Raw genomic sequence first — 17,867 nt, forward strand, 5'->3', positions numbered from 1 at the left:
TACCAGAAGCTTTTGAGTAGCACACAAAATCCATAGCAGAGGAGGGTCTGACTATACTGGATCAAGGAGAGGGATAGTCGTGTCTGGTTTCTGTCAAAGAGGAGCAAAGCTTCACTTTCTTTAAGGTCAGTCTGGTAACACTGCTTCCAGCATAGATCTTCAGCATGGTTTCTTTCCTTTTGGTTCATAGGTGAAATTCCTGATGAATGGCTCAGCATTTCCACAGATCTACACATTCAGAGGGTGTGACCCCCCCCAACCCTCCAATCACAACCCATGCACCTTTCAAACAACTGCCAGCTTTCCAATCAATGGAGGTCAACTAGCCTCTGCGTTTGTGGACACCCAGAAGTGGATTGAGGTGTATGGCAGGTCCTCATCCAGTTAGGATTTAATTCCTTTCCCTCTGGGACGATTTTGTGAGCTTAGAGTCCACATAGGAAAAGGGCAAAAGATGACCATTCCCACCAGGAAAAGCACACACGAAGGGCAACAAAGCCAGTTGCCAGGTTTCAGGACTTTAAAAACAGCAGGCAACCATTTTGTTCCTGCAAAGGTAGCAAATGGATGCCACTGCAGTCAAATTACTGGACTGTATTCCAGAGTTGATCAAATTAAACCGTTTCTTCTAGCCTGTAACAAGGACAGCGGTCTGTGTGAAAAAACTCTCCCTGGGAAACTAAGCAGCACTTTTTCAAGTACCTTGGTCCTGGTGAACATATGCACTACTAGGTCAGCCCATAGAAAGAGTTGCATTCTTTCCTAAGGCTTTGAAAAAAGTCTCACTGCTGACAGAAAATAGGTCAGGAAACGCATAAAAAGCCACCCACCAAAATGATTGGAGTCCTACCAAAGTGAGTAAAATGATATTCTGACCTTGCACATAGTATTCTAGATAGTGGCTCAAATTCCATCACCTTCCTCAATCCATGCTACTTAAGCAATTATTCCTGAGCCAAAGGGGCATTACCATGTCGGGTAATGCCCTGGGGGCCCATAGTGGGGCATTACCTGGCTTGGTAATGCCCCCCCCTGCCTCAGGGGACGTAGTGCCTTCTCCCTGTCCATGGCGGCCATTCAAAAAATAGGAAAAAGGTAAACGAAAAAATGGCCACCATGGAAAGGAAGGAATGGACTATGTGTAGTCCATTCTTCCTTTCCATGGTGGCGTGTTGCAGATCAGGAGGGACGCGCTGAAGACTGGAGCGTTTCCAGTGTGTCCGCACCTGAAGAGGAGCAAAAAAGCTGGTGGGGGAAGGAGGGGGGAGGGAAATCTGGGGAGGGGGAAGGAGCGGAGCAGAACACTTACCTGATTCCCCAACGAGGTAAAATGGTGGCCTCCAGCTGTGAAGAGGCTCGCAGCAGGGGGATTACCATGTGGTATTCCACCCCCCCGTTCCGAGCCTCATCATTGGCTTGGAGGCTGCCACACCACCGCCGGTTTCTAATACCCAGTATTCTAGAATCTCAATCCTAATAGCCAAACATTTGAGGGCAAACTGTTATTTTACTACAGTTTTCTGGGTAGAGACACAAGTGTCTGAATTGGTACTTTTTCCTGCCGCAAAATATAATTTTTGGCCAAAATATAGCCGTTCCAGTGTCCAACAGAGCAGGAATCGGTCCCACTTTATCCCTTTAAAATAAACTACAAAGCTGGAACTGCAATAAAGATTACCCAGACTAACAGTGCATGGAGTCTTGATTCTATTAAAGACAGGGGCTGGCAATATGCTTTACCTTCTTTACTGAAACTCTCCTAAACCAATCCTCTTCAAAATATTTAACTAGAAAACACTTCAAGTGGTTAAAAACTACATATGCCAAAAACGATTTCCCTCATAAGTATTCTTCAGTTCTTTTAACCAATCCAGGCTCTACTTCAATTCATTCCTCCAAATAACCACTCCTTTTCTTTTGTTGATCTACTGCTGGTATATTCTTTACCAAGATAAGGAAACTTTATGAACTGCAAACACAAACTATGAACTTCTCAAGTCTCTGCAATTGATAATATGTTGTTGATATCCTGGTCAATGACTGGACAGCAAAGTTGTGTTGCATCCCTGTAGTCTCTGTTGTCAACTCAATGACCGTAAAATGTCACCCAGTCCGCTGCCCCTCACCTTCTGCCAACAAAACATTGCATTGGGGAGGGGCTAAAGAAGTAGTACATTTCTTACTCAAACAATTCAATAATATTCCTGACTTCTAATATATCAAACTACTTGGGTTCCTTGTGCTGGATTAGTGATGATCTTTACTCCTCACCTGGGATGCTTTGCAGTATTAAAAGATGTTCCATGAGGAGGAAAAATCATCCTCTCAATCTCCATTGCTCTTACATCTGATGCTCTCCTGCAGGGAATCAAACACAAAAGTAGCTTGCATTCCAGATAATGCTGCAAGGACAGTTGTTTGCGTTCTCGGGCCATTTATTAAAAAGATCCAGCACTGTGTTGTTAGCGTCCCACAGGGTTTGACGAATTGGCTGTGTGCATACCTTTATTCCCTTCAATAACCACTCAACTGCTGGGTGTTCTCCCACAGCTACTTGATCGTGCCCTGCCTATATAGCTGAATTGTACACGCCTATATGGTTCTAAACACCTTACTCTGACAGTGAAGCTATGCTAAGTAATTAAAAACATGAACTAGAGGGGCAAAAACGAGATGAGTTCTCTGCTCGCACCATCTTTCTCATATCCTCCACTCAGCGCCATACTTCCTGGATGTCAAAGGAATCCAGGATTCTCTGGTGTTAACAGCTTCTTCTGAAAGTACAGTTCATCTCATCTCTGCCCAAAATCCTTGAAGGTGTTATTGCCTGACTCTACGAGAGGATTATCCCCTATCCCCCCGCTGGATCTGTTAGATCTTGACATCTCGGAATCACTTATCCACGTTATGATCCATCAGAACTGGAAATAAAACTTACGAGGTCCAATATGGCACCACCGTCACTGCTATGCCCTTGTACCGGCCCACCTTTGGAGAGTTCTTGTGATCATCTCTTAATGGCAGAAAGGCATAGTGCATGCCCGGACACTCATTTGTCCCCTTCACTTCTGGATTCAGTCTCCAACTTGAATATATGGGTATTTGAGCATTAAACCTGGAGTTGAAAGTCTGTGTCCTGAGGTCCCCAGAGACTTTCTAAGTTCTCAAACACATCTCTGTTCAATCTCCAGTCACTGGACTCCAGACCCTGGTGCCAAAGATCTTTTGCTGCTTCGGACAGCATTTTTTATCTTATTCACTCCCAGTGGTTGATGATCTCACCGCAGATATGCTGTCCATTCTAAGAAGGATACAGTAATTAATTTTGTCTTTCACTAGTGTTTCACTGCAAACAATCCTGATCATTCTAATTCATGTGCATCTCCAACTCCCGCTGGGAACTTTTTTCTCTGATCAATAGAAAAGAGCATCTAGACACCAGCCAGACCTACTTGCATTTTACCCTACAATCATGTCTGAAACGTCTCTGAACATGGCCGGTTCCTCGCCTGCATTTTCTGTAGGCACGATTTCATCTCTTAATTCCCTTCTTTGTCCAGAAGTACTACCTGATGATATGATAACTCGCCTTGTAAGTGCATGGTCTTCAGCCCGTCTAGTGCCATCTAATATAATGGTGCAGGAAATATGGATTGAATGAATGCTGCTAAATGAGACTTTTAAACCTTGTGAGGCCCCTGAGCGATATCGTCCCTTTCCTGAGTGCTAACCTTAGTCCATTCTTTATTAGCCCCCATTAATAAAGAGCATATGCACGGGTAGTAGTAACACCGCTTTAATTAATCTTTTATAACACGATTAGAAATCCTCACAGATTTGACTGTATCTACTACAAATACCAGAAACTGCACTCGCTTGGTCAGTTTAATTTCTGACGACTTCTTGCTGACATGAAAAACAGATTCCAGAAGGGACAACACCCATTTTATTATGCTCCAGTGTCCGTTTCTCCTTAGCATTAGCAACAAGTCATCTGCATAAATTATGTTTCTCACCCTTTTTCTCTTATGGTAATCACTACTGGTCTTAAGAGCTTGGTGAACGCCCAGGGTCGAATTCTGACCTGCCATGTTTGTCTTCTCAACTTAAAAATGAAGAAATCGTCTGTTCTTATGTGCTTCAAGGATCGTAAGATATGCATCTTTCAGGTCTAACCTCGCTAGCCAATCTGTAGATGGATTCCCTCTATCTTGAAATATTTGTAGATCATCCACTTTTTTAGCTCTTTTAAGTTTCTCACCATCCTGACCTTACTATTCCTGTGCACTAAGAAAACATTTCTGAGTTTTTATTTTTATTTTATTTTTTAAATGTTTTATTCCAAACAACAACAAACAAGAAAACTGGTTCAGTCACAACATTATAACGACATGTTCAGTTATATCATTACAGTTCTGTGGGCATATGTCAGGTGCAATTATTCAGCATTGTAGTCAGTATGGTCTCTTTTCCTTCCTCCCCTCCAATTCGTCTACCCCCTGTTCCCGGCATCCCGCATGTGCAGTCAAGTATCTCTTGCCCAAAGGTCCAGTCTCATTAAATGCTACTTCTCTCGCTGCGTTCCTCCCCACTGGGCACGCCCTCCTCAGGGGCAAACATGCCATGTATCAATGCGTTCCAAGCCTCCACCCCTGAGCTGCTCTCATGCGTTTCTCTCCTGAGGGCTCTGTGCCATACTGCAGTTTCTGCGAGTGACCATCTTTGCAGGTCTGCCCACCAGGCCTCAACCCTTGAACCCTCTGCCGTTTTCCAGGCCATTGCTATCCTGCGTTTCGCATGTATGCAGATCAAGCCTTTCATTTTGGTTGTGTGCGCGTTTTTGCCCCTACCTCTTGGAAACAGCCCCAGCAAGCAGTACTCTAGGGGCCCCAAGTGCATTTGGATGCCTCCTGGGAGCCACAAGTGCATTTGGATGCCTCCCTTCTCTTCCCTCTCCATCACTGACCCCCAGAATTTCTAAATCTGCGGGCACGACCAAAACATGTGCGACATGTCCGCCCTCTTGTGTGCATCTCAGGCAGTCCTTGCCTCCTTCCCCGGTTATGTATGATAACCTATGTGGGGTCATATACGCCCAGTGTGTTACATACAGTTGGGTTACTTAGAATCTGGAATTCCTGGGAACCTGTTTGGTGTATGCCAGCACCCTTTCCCATTCTTTGTCTGTGAACACCCTTCCTGTGTCGCGCCGAAGCTTCCCAGGAACAAATACAGTCTGGAGACCATGTGTGCTCCTTCCGATATATCGTACATGGTATCTAGTATTTCATTTGTCTTAATCTTTGCTTGCAGGTCTCCCCATCTCCTCCTAATTCTTTGGACCATTCCCAAGTACAGCAGGAACTGTCCTTCGTTAATGCCATGTTCGCTAACCAGGGTGTGGAAGTCAATAATTGTCGTCTTGTATAAGTCACCCACTGTGGCCACCCCTTTGCTTTCCCACTGTTCCCTGTATTGTCCCACCGTATCCTGCTGTTCCCCAATGACCCCTATCAATAGGGCTTGCACTCAGCAGGGTTCCAGTATTCCCAGGAATTTCCATGCCCTGCGCCATATTTCCCCACCCAGTTTCAGGAGCCCAGAGGGTTTGGCCAGGTGTGTGTCCTCTACCCATAGAATTTCTTTCAGGAAATGTATCTTCAACATAGATTACAACAACGCAGTGTCTTGTGAGGCCTCGTTGCCCAGCCAAGTTATCACAAATTGCAGCTGTCCTGCCAGGTAATATCCCGCAAAGTGGGGCACTCTTCTCCCACCCTCCTTGTGATCCTGCTGCAGGGTGCTGCCGCCCCCACAGGAAAGATCTGGCTATTGTGTCAACCTGTTGGAAGAAAGCTTTAGGTATGTTGTAAGGAATGTTGGTTAAGTGATATAAGAGGCAGCGCGTACAACCATCTTCAGAAGTGCGGCCCTGCCCAGTATCCCTAGGGTAGTCTTTCCCAGAAACTCATAGTTACGCACCCCATTCAGGGCCCTCATTGTATTATTATGCGCGTCTTCGGGGCTATGCCACACACTAATGCCTAGATATCAAAAGGTGTCAATCTCCCACTGTAGGCTTAGGTGCAGTAGTTGTGCTTCCCGGAGTCCACGGAGGCCTGCCAACGGGAACAAACAAGACTTCCCACAATGTATTTTGATTCCCGAGAGCGTGGCAAAGTGATCGATAATGTCTCTTCTGGCACTCCTCTGCTACTTCTCTGGTGCTTTCCTTCAGCGCTATGTCTTCCTCAACTGCTTGCAGGCTGTTTAATATTTCTTTCCTATCGCCGCCCCTGTATGACTACCTTAAATGCGTTCCATAAGGTGCTTGCCTGTGCCACAGTTCTTGTGTTGGAGGCGAAGTACTCTACGTACGACCTGTTCTCCCAAGTAATCATTGAAAGTGTTGTCCCGTAGCGCCTCTGCCCTCAGTCGACAGGTGAAAACATTTCTGAGTTGTGTAGCTTCATCACTCCATGGTTGATCAGTTCTTGTATTTCTAAGCCTAAGAGAGACCTGTCCCCTTGTGCCATCTTGATGCTTACTGGTGCTTCGACATGAACTGGCGGATGAAAATAACTTCACTGTCTGCAATACCCAGGACTCCCCTGATGGTTTTCGGCAATTGCTTATAAACAAAGCAGTCTTACCTCTCACCAGAAGATACGAAAACTCGCCCTTCCTCGCCTGTAGCAGCTGACGGTTGTCTCGAGGTGCCTCTGCCCTTCCGACCTCAAGTCCCTCTCCCTCATGAAGGAAAGGTAGTTTCTGGTTGATTCTCCCTTCCCAGTACTGAATTCTGTTGTTTTGGGGCCTTCTCAGTGTCGTGAACAAACTGACCGAGCGACCACTGTCAAGGACAGTCCCATCAAACTCTTTTAGGGAAATTGAGGATATTGCCTTGTCTAACATGGTCATAGTGCCCACATACTTGCTTAATTCTGTGGCAAAGGTGTTGCTGAATAGTAAGCCTTGCGCCGCTTTTTTGACTTCATATGAGGCTAGATCTCCTAACATGGTGTCTTTATTCGGCAAAAATACTTCTTCTCTCTGAAGTCAAAGCACAGTTGCCGTTCCACAAAAGACATAGAGCTTGTTGAACCCAATTAGCTAGAGCTTTAATTTTCAGAGGCTCCCCTGTGTCCTTTGCTCGTTCAGACCATTTCATAATCTTTGACATGGGACCTGCAAGGTCCAAGACTTTATCTCGGCATCACTGCCAAGCTTTATGAACTCCTCCCAAAGTCTTTGGTAGATTGTGTTACCAACTTGATCATTTTAGAGTCCAGCGTGGGTGTATCTGCTACCTCACCCTTTTCTCTAGAGGCTTGCGTAACCTTCTGGCCATGTTCTTACCTAGCCTAGGTGAAGGTACCTAGTCGGAAGAACTGACGTGCCTGATACTATCCGGATCAAACATTTCATCATCCTTCCCACCAATATAGCCTAACTTTTGCGGCCTTTGGTCTCTCCACTTTACGTCTCTTGGAGCTCCCACTTTCCTCTATGGCAGAAGTACGTGTACAGGCCTCAGACTCTGAGGTCTCTCTAGAAGCCTGTTCCTCCGTCAAATATTTTGCTACCCTCAAATTCCTCTCCCCTGGTGAGAGGTTGGCCACTTCTGAGTTTCAGGAAAGCTTCTTTGTGCTTCTTAAACTCATCCTTAGACTCAGGGAGGCAGTTCCTCCCTTTATGTTCTTTGAAATGGGGTGCAGGGGGCATAGGAGGGATAGGAGAGTCCTTCCTCTTCAGGGTCTCCTCTAAGCCCCACTTCTTCAACCTTATGTGCAAGGTGTCTTGTGGAGGTAACCTCGCCTGGCCTGATTTATGTCCTTCCTAACCAGTGTTCGTCTTCTATTGTTATCTCGTAGTAGAGATTCTTAAGACCTCCAAACATTGCTGAAGTGGTTTTACTCCTTGGGCCACTGCTTCAATGAGAGTTACCCAACACTCTTGAAACACAATGTGAGATTTGCATCCTTTCTAGTGTCAAATCACTCATGTCTCTCTTCACCCCTCCATTTTTCACAATCACAATTGCTCCATTCTTCCTCCACGTTATGACTATTATTTAAAATAAAAATTATAATCTGCCTGGAGTCTGCACGCTGCAGGCTGCTTATCCTAAGTGCTGAGCGTCTTACCCTTTATTTGCAGGGGTGGTAACAATTGCTGAGCCATCTGATATTGAAAAGTGGTTCCCACCCTGCAGGTTGTCTGTGAATGTCTCTCTCTGAGATGCTTGTGCTGCCACAAGTTTCACCTTGCTTGGCAGTCGTTCGTACCGTAGCAAGCTTCAATTGTTGGTCACAGTCGCAATCTGTCCGAATTGGAGCAACTACATGCAGTTTTGCGTGTGCTGCGCACAGATGCTGCATGCTGATGCATTTCTGCTGCGCGGGCCAGTGCTTAAGTGGGCGGAGTTCACCTCACAGGTGCAATCCTACGGCAGTGTCTCAAAACAGAATACTTAAATAAGAATGAATAAACAGTTGTATTGAACTAATGAATGGAAATGTTTTTCTGACATATATTAAGCTCTTGCATTGTATGTCTTCTCGCCCTCCCTTCCTATAAGGATATGCGCATTGGATCCTTGATCCTTTGCAGGTGACTCTAATTGCCAACTTTCAGTCACTGTTCCTCTAACACCGTCACACAATATAGTAAATGAAATCTGTTAGACTCTGACTAAAATGTACTCTCTGCAAACCAACTGATCAAAGAGCAATTATAGAGTCTACTTACCAGCTGAGGAGGAGTTATCAGCAGTAAGTGACATGAGTGAAGCAGAGCCTGGGTGGGTTAAAAAACTGAAAGAGGGAAATAGTTCTTGGAACATGTCATTTTCTGGGTGTTTTCTAGTTAAAAAATGTGCAAGATGATTGATTTTTATTTTTATGGCAGCCGAAGAGTTTTAATAAAGGAAGTTGACCATAATGGTCACCTTCGGTCTTGACACATCATCTGTTACTGTAACACCATTATTTCCTATGGGAAAGCATGAACTGCAATGATTTGTCATACTAAAATGTCATATCACACTGCTATCTAGAAGTATGCCTTCTGCTTGTGGATCTCACTGGGCCCAAGTGGTACCATGGTAATTTGTTCCAGGGTACCAGTTAAGATCAGTTAGCCAGCACTGTTTGGTGAGTGGGGGGTTTCTTTTCATGCAATTTTAAAGGAGCAGGCACTTAATTAGGTGAATTGTGTTTAAGAACAGTGACAATATTGTTTTGTATTAAGTCGATGTTCAATTTCTGGGGCTTGCCAACGTGACAGGTGGGACTATTCAAAAGAATGTCACGCCGAAAGACACCAATACTGGAAATCTATATTTCCAGGAAAGTAAATTTTCACTACCAAAGACATTACACTGCAAATCATTTTACTGACTTGTACCTCTCTATAGAGGCCCTTGTGTCTTGCGAGATGTTTGAGCATGCAATGCAGTGTGTGAAGTTGATTTACTAATCCATCCTTCGAATGTATTGTGTCCCCCCATGTTTTCCTCATCTTTGATATTCGAAATCCAGCTTCAGCTGCATCTGAAAAAAAGAAATTCGCAGGAGGACCCTGTGCGTCGATGGCATCCACTCGTTGTCCCTCGAGGGCCTCCATCTCGAGGATGATGTCATCAAAGGTATATATATAGCACATGCAGCCCCCGTTGGCTTCAGTTCAATTTTTCACTAATGCTTTAGCTTTGAGAAATACGACGCGCTTCTTCACTTTGGGCCAACTTCATTTTTTCGAGAAATCGAGAACATTTCTTCTTCTTCGACACTATTTCTGCTATGCTTGAAGTGCGAACAGTACTGCTCCAGGGAATTTCCCCCAAGCGGAGCGCTAGGAGACGCGTTTGTGGTGGACTGGGAATTTCCACTTCTGTACGCTTTTCCTCCAGTCCCCGTCATTCCTCACATGATCAGGAGGTTGAGAACGTTCGGGAAACACATGATCCGAATTGCCCCGGATTGGGCAAGCAGGACGTGGTACCCGGACCTTTTGGACATGTCCATCTGTCCTCCAATACGTCTTCCACAAATTGAGGACCTTCTCTTGCGAGTGGAGGGTCAGGTTCTCCATCCATATGTCAAAACACTCAACCTTCACGCTTGGTTTCTGAAAAGCTGAGATTCAAGGATTGGGACCTCCTGGGTGACGAAATGGAGATTTTGCTTTTTGCCAGAAGGTCAGCAACAAAGTCTTTGTACCATTGCCATTGGAATAAATTCTGCAACTGGTGCAGAGAAAAGAATGTAGATCCTTCTCGGTCTAAAACACCAGATGTTTTATCCATTCTGCTATCTTTAGCCAATCTGGGGCTCCTGATTGGTACTATTAAAGGCTATTTGGCAGCGCTGTCCATCTTTAAGCGCTCGTCAGAGGAATGTTCATACTTAATTCCACTGGTGACACAATTTCTAAAGGGGCTCACCAATGTTTTCCCCATCTCCTTTCAAGGTTCCAGTTTGGGACCTAAATGTGGTTCTAAAATTCCATGTGTACACCTTTTTGAACCTTTACACTTGTGTCCTTTTAGGTTGCTAACCTTTGCAACCATTCTATTGGTAGATCTAACATCAGCCCATAGAGTGAGTGCGTTGCAGGCAATTTCGTCTAAGCGACCCTTTACTATCTTTCATAAGGATAGGGTTGTTCTAAGGGTTAAACCTTCATTTCTGCCCAAAACCATTTCTGATTTCCACGTAGCACAAAAACATGTTTTACCTCCTTTCTATCCCCTACCTCATTCTAGCAAGGAGGAGGAGAGGTTACATAGGTTGGACCCTTACTGAGCTTTACGCTTTTACATATCTAGACTGTCAAAACTCTGTCTTGATGATCAACTTTTCATTGGCTATACAGGCCACAAACTAGGTCAGGTTGTTACTAAACAGAAAAATCTCAGAATGTTACAAGCTGGCAGGGAAGGATCCTCCTAAAGGTTTAAGGGTCCATTCCACCAGGGGCATGGTATACCGATAGAAAGTATTTGTGAAGCGGCAAGGTGGTCTACTTTTCACACGTTCACAAAGCATTACTGCCTGGAATCTTCCCTCAGTCAGGATGGGAGCTTTGGAAAAGCAGTCCTGCACTTGGTTGATGAAAGCCATTAAAAGCTAAATTCTACTCCTTCCACCAAATCAAACGCTGCTTTGGGAGTCTTATGAAAGACGAGGAATATGTGGGAGGACACAATCCATTCGAAGAACAAGTTACTTACCCCTGGTAATGTTCTTTCGACTGGATCTTCCTCCCACATATTCCTCATTGCCTTCCCAACCTACCCCACAGTAGAATTTCCCATACTATAACAGCTTTCGTTCCTTCAAAGCTGAGTACGGTAATTGCTGTGGTTTCACAGGTATTTCTACTGTAGGAAAAAACAGAACTGAAGCCAATGGGCGCTGCACGTGCTATCTATACCTTCGATGACCTCATCCTCGAAGCAGAGGCCCTCGGGGACATCGAGTCACAGCACCCTCTGCTGAAAAATATATATAAATAAAATCCAAAGCTGAATATCGAATATCAAAGATGAGGAATATGTGGGAGTAACATCCAGTTGAAAGAACGTTACCAGGGGTAAGTAACTTGTTCTTCATCTCTTGCAGGGCTCTCACTTTTGTTTACCCATTTGGTGCAACCCTGAATGTGATGAAACCAGCTGTTGCTGCGCTGTCTACCGGATCTGTCTGTTTCCCTCTGAACAGACCAATTTTGGCTTTCTATCATTCCAAGGTAATGCATGGCTGGGCAGACTTCATATTGAAATAATTCAGTGTTATCCCAATGTAAGATGTAAGCACCAGCCTACTGGTACTATGGTTTTGAAAAGTTGTCTATTTTGAACCTGGAAGGATTGCATTTGCAATTGCCTCGGCCGAGGCACTGCGCTCACTTATTTGTTACTATTAAGGTGTTTTAACTCTGTCCCAAATGGCAAATGGTGTATGTAGGTGTGAGTAGAAATGTTTCAAGATTGATTACAGAAATGTCCATAATAGATCGTGTTTTTTTGAGAGAGTGAAGAGGTTGCACTGTGCACTGATTATTGGCTTCAATAACTGTAGTCTGAACCAGTATGCCACAACCTATTGGGAGAATATCAGTGTCCCGTCCAAGCCACAAAATGGTTAGTAGCTGAAAGAAATTGTGTAATGCGAAATTTTACCACAAAACACAAAGGCTGGATATCGTACAAAAAATTTGAACCATTAGCAAGCACAGAAATTGGGCTGAAATGTTTTATTTTTGTCAATGCTGAGCACACCACTGAATAGCCAATTACACTTCATAATTGGCTGTGTCGTGAGCAGTGGAAAATATTCTTTCACCATGGTTATTGTGGAATCTTTTAGCAAATGTTCTTTTGATATTGCTATTAGCATTGTACAGCAGGTACTCCTCCCTGTGGTCCCCCACTCTCACAAAAGATAAGTCACTGCACAGTCGGAGCTTTCGGCCCACTCCAGTGGGCCTCGTCTCCTCACAACTATCGTACCTGAAGGGTTGCCACTATTGAGACATCGCTCTGGCCACACAGTATAGATGCTCCAAGTTGCCCATCAGACCCTCCACTGACCACCTCACACTGATCTTTATCTCTGAGCTCAAACGCATTGTACACATACCATCCACCTCACTCACGTACAGCAATTGAATAACCCTCACAAGTGACATCAACCAGATTGCTACATCTCTACCTAACGTCAACTTGCACACAAACTATCAAGGCCCACCTATGGAAACAAATGAACTCTATGCTCTTGGCAAAGGACACCTAGTAAGAGACCCACATGCAGAGTTCATGGTACTTCCAGTCTGCGTACATCAACGTGACAGCAAAGCTAGTTTGCATTAACCCTCGCTACCCACCAGCTTTAATCCACCTCTTTATCCACCACAGTGACTGGAGAGCAAGCAAATGACATCTGTGCATTTTATACATCCAGTTAACAAAACTAACAGTAAAGGATCAAGCTTTTGTATGTTCTTTCCCTTCCATCCTTGCAATAACAATGTATGAGCTGGTTTAGGTTTTCTCCTCATTGTAGCATGCATTTGGCTTGTGCAATTCGTTACCCCAGATACTGTCTGTTATGAAAGATTTCTCTTTTGGCAAATTTCCTTGCTAAACATTTTGCTTTTGTTTCTGAGCCAGCCCTCTCCTTTTAGAGGTAAGCAAAGCCTTCAGCTTCACTCTCCTGGCCTTTTGCTCAGTTTGTTATAGGTAAACTGATCAGTGCTTCAGACTATCAGTACTGGGAAACTATTATTCCCTTTTGACTACTACACTTTTGTAACTTTGTAACATTGCACACAGCATCTTACAATCCAATGCAATGGGGATACGTATGTATTGCCCTAGTCTTTTACAATTGGGATTTTAGTTACTTTTATATGTGCCTAAAGACAAGCTGGTGGCAGTCTTAGGGAGAAGTTTCACTTTTGTGTCTCATTCTCCCTCCTTGGAGACCCCCAGCTATTTTGTTGAACTCTGGGACATTTTCATTTTAAGCATGTAGTGAGTGAGCCATTTTTCTCTCACCGATCTGATTTGGAATCTGTATTCTTTGTTTTTGGAGTCTGACAAACTCCATAGTCATCACTTTTTGTATTGTGACACACAGTGCCCTCAGCAGTGTCACAGAGAAGTCCTTTGGATTTCTCAAAGGTTTAAATACCTTCTCTTGGATAAACTACTGTTTCGAAGGGCAGTAAAGTGAAATTGACTTTACTTACCTTTTGCTACTTTACACACCATTTTATGTGGAGTGCTGGCGGGGTTACCTAGTATCCCCTTTGTCTACTTTTTCATGTAACATTTGTATGCTATCCTTTCTACAATTAATGGCTGATAGCAGTGGTTTATTTTTTCTACCATTGTGCATTTTTACCGCAGGCTGAATACTCAGCTGCAGTATTGCACCCGTGAGTGCCCATTTTGTCTAAATAGCCCTGGTCTTCTTTTTTTCACCATTTCTTATTGGAAAGGTCCTTCTTGAGATTTACTCTGCGCCAAACCAGGTTTGGACCCTTTGTTTGTTTTGTCTTTGGCAGGGTTCACTGCTGAAGCCCGCCTCAGGCTTCAGCGTGTCTGGCAGGGCAGGAAGCGAGGGAGATTCCCGAAACTCCCTGTGCTTAGTCGCCTTGGTTACAGGAACGCACCCAAAGGGGATTGGCGGCTGGCTGTCCTTGCCTTGGAGGACAGCCACCCTGCTGTGTGAGTGACATCTAGGCTGCAAATGAATGGGAGAAACCTGCACAAAAGACAGGGTCTTTCGCACGGAAGGCAGAGTTGACCACTGGACAAAGGACTGAAGAAGAAACTGGAAGAGAAGTTTGCTGCACCCTCCTGGTCCATTGGTTTGCCCGATGAAGCCCTGCTGCATTGCTGAAGCTCCGAATTCTAATAGACTACAGAAGCCCTGCAAGGAAGACTTCTCCCCTTGGGTTGGTGGGACCAATCAGCCCCAAGACGAACTTGCCTGGAAACCCCTCTCCCTGCTGGCTGTACTTCGTCGTGGATGCTGCAAGCGAGTGCCAGGGGACAGAAACTCCAGAAACAAATGTATCATTTTTAAGCCAGACCCGAGCTCCAGGAAGATCCTCCGGACTCCCTCAAAGCGGGACTAACCAAGCTTACGCCACCTCAACAGAGTGCTGGACCCCAGAAGCGAGGAAAGTCCACAAGGTATCCAAGAACCGCAGTGGTGCTATTTGCGAGTAGCTGAAACCGCAAAGTGCAGCTGATGTGAAGGGTGCCTATTGCTGCCGCCGACTTCCGAACCGTAGTGCAGGAGTCCCCAGACATCCTTCCTCTTGTCCCCACGTCTGAGGCCCAGGAACAACAGGATGTGCAGGAACTACAACCGGAACAGAAGCCAGCTGGAACCTTTTCTTCATACTCAAGGTACTGTGAACTAAGGGTACTTACCTCTTGTTGTGTGTAGCTTGCTCGCTCTCAGTTGAGACTTGCATTTGCTGCCTTTTGCAGAGTTGCTTGCAGCTTTGCCCTTCACAAGCCTCCCAGCTTGTGGGCCAACAGTGATTTCTTTTTATCGCAAAACTCTTTTTAACATTGTGCAAGACTTTTGTGCTAATCTTCAAGAAGAGTCTCAGCTCCCCTAACTTTGCTCATTTGACATTGGCTGTCCTGGCTCCCTGAATTCTTACCCTCTGACTTTGTGTTGATCTGTCCCTCCCAAAAGTCATACATACTTTACTTGTACAGCTGGGAAAGGGTTAATCATATTGCATTGGGGGATTGAAAAGTGCTTACCTGTTTGAGAAGCTTAATAACCTTTGTTTGCTTCCCTCAACTTTTTCCTTTTGCCACAAACCGCTGTATTGCTTTAAATGTACAAGTGATATATTAATGTGCACAGTGTCCTAACAATTGAAGTCACCCCCGGTGTAGGGAAGTGTCTGTGTGCCATCCCAAAAGGCTATTTACTGAAACTGAGAGTGTGTATTTTTGAAGTATATTTAAGTTTTGCAAATTGCTCCCTTCTAAAGAAGGCTTAATTTAAAACTGACTGTTAAAGGGGGGGGCGTGGCTTGGAGCGCCACTGATGCGGTCGCTCCATTAAAGCCTCCCGTGGATGACCCGCCGCCGCTGCGAATATTATGCGGTTCCACTCTAGCCCCGAGACCACCAATGCCATCTGGGGTGACCGGAACCATTCGGGCGCAACACGGCTCACTGTATAACGCACGCCCGTGATGCCTGAATTCGACTCTCAAACCCTGCACCCGAGGCCAGCCACGAAATCCAAGATGGCAGACGCCCGCGAAGCTCAGCGTAGAGAACAGCCCAAGCAGGGAGGAGCTGCCGGAATGCCGAGAGGTTGGATACACTGACTCTTGAGAACGCAAGCAGCTGCGGATCCGCTGCCAGCAACCGGCCTGGGACCGGGAGAAGGCTGCACCGCCCGCGAGAGAGAGAGAGAACCACAGCCTCCGGGAGTCCTCCCACACCCGGAATTCCGACGAGGGTGCCCGCCGATGAGAAGCGCCGGCGCTTAACAGAGTGGGCCCCGGAGCCACAGCACACTAGAGCGCCCTCGGCTAAGCCCTAATCTAACACCATCTCCTACCCCCCGAAACCTTCCTGGGGCACCCCGGCCCATGCTTTTGACCAGCTCACTGACCCAACCTGTAACAGCTACGAACCTCGGGCTCCTCACGGCAGCCACGACGGGACATACGCAGTCACTCAATCAGTCAACCCACAAGCATTCGCAGAACTCGATCTCCGGAGAGGCCCGCCAAGAGGGTCCCCCGAAAAGACCTCCTTCACGCTTTTGGGCCCCTCTAGGCTGCCACCAGGATCGCCTCGACGCAATCCCTCCGATACAGCTACCATGTCAGGCAAACAAAGGGCGGTAAAGCCACAGACATTCCCACTATGTTCGCAGGGGCGGACAAAGGTAAAAAACTGGACCCTCTCAAACTGACCCCACAGAAACAGACAGAGGAAAAAGACGCCCTGGCTACCAGAGGGGACCTGGTGGCCTTCATGGCAGACATTAAATCTGAATTCCGCTCCTGCTTAGCCGAACTCACATCCAAAGTAGAGCAGTCTGACCAGAGGGTAAAAGAGGTTGAGCAGAGTCTGGGGGAGATCGAGGACCGCTCACAAGCCCACACCGCCTCCCTCGGAGAAATCCAGCAATCCATCAATGTCCTACAGGGCAAATATGAGATCCTAGAGTTCAAACACGAGGACCTCGAAAACAGGGCGCGTCGCAATAATCTTCGAATCCGAGGGGTCCCATCCTCGGTCCCCGACAACAAGCTAGCGGAATACGTGGGGGATTTCTTTCAAGCCCTGCTCCCGGATTTAGACAAATCCCAACTGCTGTTAGATCGAACCCACCGACTGCGCCCACGTCGGGGAGTGGACTCCGACCCTCCCCCAGATGTGATCACGAGGGTTCACTTCTTCATAACTAAGGAGGCTATTTCAGCGATTAGCCGTACGGGAGATGACCTCTCGTTCCAAGGCAACTCCCTGCAGATCTACCAAGACCTTTCATTGCTCACTCTACAGAAACGGAGGGCGCTCCGCCCCTTAGCACTCTTTCTCCAAAACCAAAAGATACGGTACAGATGGTTATTCCCAACGGCGCTACAGTTCTCTTACCAAGGCTAGGTTCGACGCATCAGCCATTTGGAAGACGCAAATAGAATCATGCACCCAACCTCACCTAGGGATACCCCCTCGCCGAATCGTGAAAAACCTGGGGGACGCTGAACCTCCCCTCTCCCCAAAGCCCAGGCGATCTTCTTGGTCAAAGATCCAGCGAAACAACAGGAGGAGATAACTGGGGATGGAGCCCTCTTCAGAGATCTAAGGTACATTACCCACTTTGATTGCCTACACCCACTTTGGAACCACCAGCTCACTTTCGGATAAATAGAGCTCCTCGACGGTGGCGGCAGGCCACAACCACGGCTCATACCCACTCCGAGGATAGAACCAACACTGAATCCTTGGAAACCAACTTTATTTCCTTTATTGGCCCAGTAGGCCGAGGGTGCGCCCACACACACAATGTCAGCCCACCCGCTAGTTATGATTACGCCCCCCAGTTGGGGGCGCATGTTAAAACCCCAAGTGCAGGATGACACACTTCTAACTCACATTAGGAATGGCACTTGACCCATCCCCGCTCGGCTTCCCTCCCTCTCCCCCTGCTCGATTCACAACGCCTGACCCGCCGGCAGACCACCAAACCCTGACATTTCTCTCCTTAAATGTCAATGGGCTGAACTCTCCGGCTAAAAGGAAGTCAATCCTACAAAAACTTCAAGATGAAGAGGCGGCGGTAGCCATGCTCCAGGAG

General features: G+C 46.2%; 1 protein-coding gene across 3 annotated transcripts in view; it reads left to right on the forward strand.

Moving 5' to 3' along the window:
- The window catches only part of IFT52 (intraflagellar transport 52), a 770,870-nt gene that overhangs the window by 362,670 nt on the left and 390,333 nt on the right, over positions 1 to 17,867 (forward strand). For all 3 annotated transcript variants that reach the window (XM_069652341.1, XM_069652339.1, XM_069652340.1), the window contains exon 7: positions 11,628 to 11,754. In XM_069652341.1, the coding sequence (XP_069508442.1) occupies positions 11,628 to 11,754 (127 nt within the window). The remainder of the gene's footprint in view (positions 1 to 11,627; positions 11,755 to 17,867) is intronic.

Source organism: Ambystoma mexicanum, chromosome 3p, assembly GCF_040938575.1.
Source record: "Ambystoma mexicanum isolate Mex_15411 chromosome 3p, UKY_AmexF1_1, whole genome shotgun sequence".
Lineage (NCBI taxonomy): Eukaryota > Metazoa > Chordata > Amphibia > Caudata > Ambystomatidae > Ambystoma > Ambystoma mexicanum.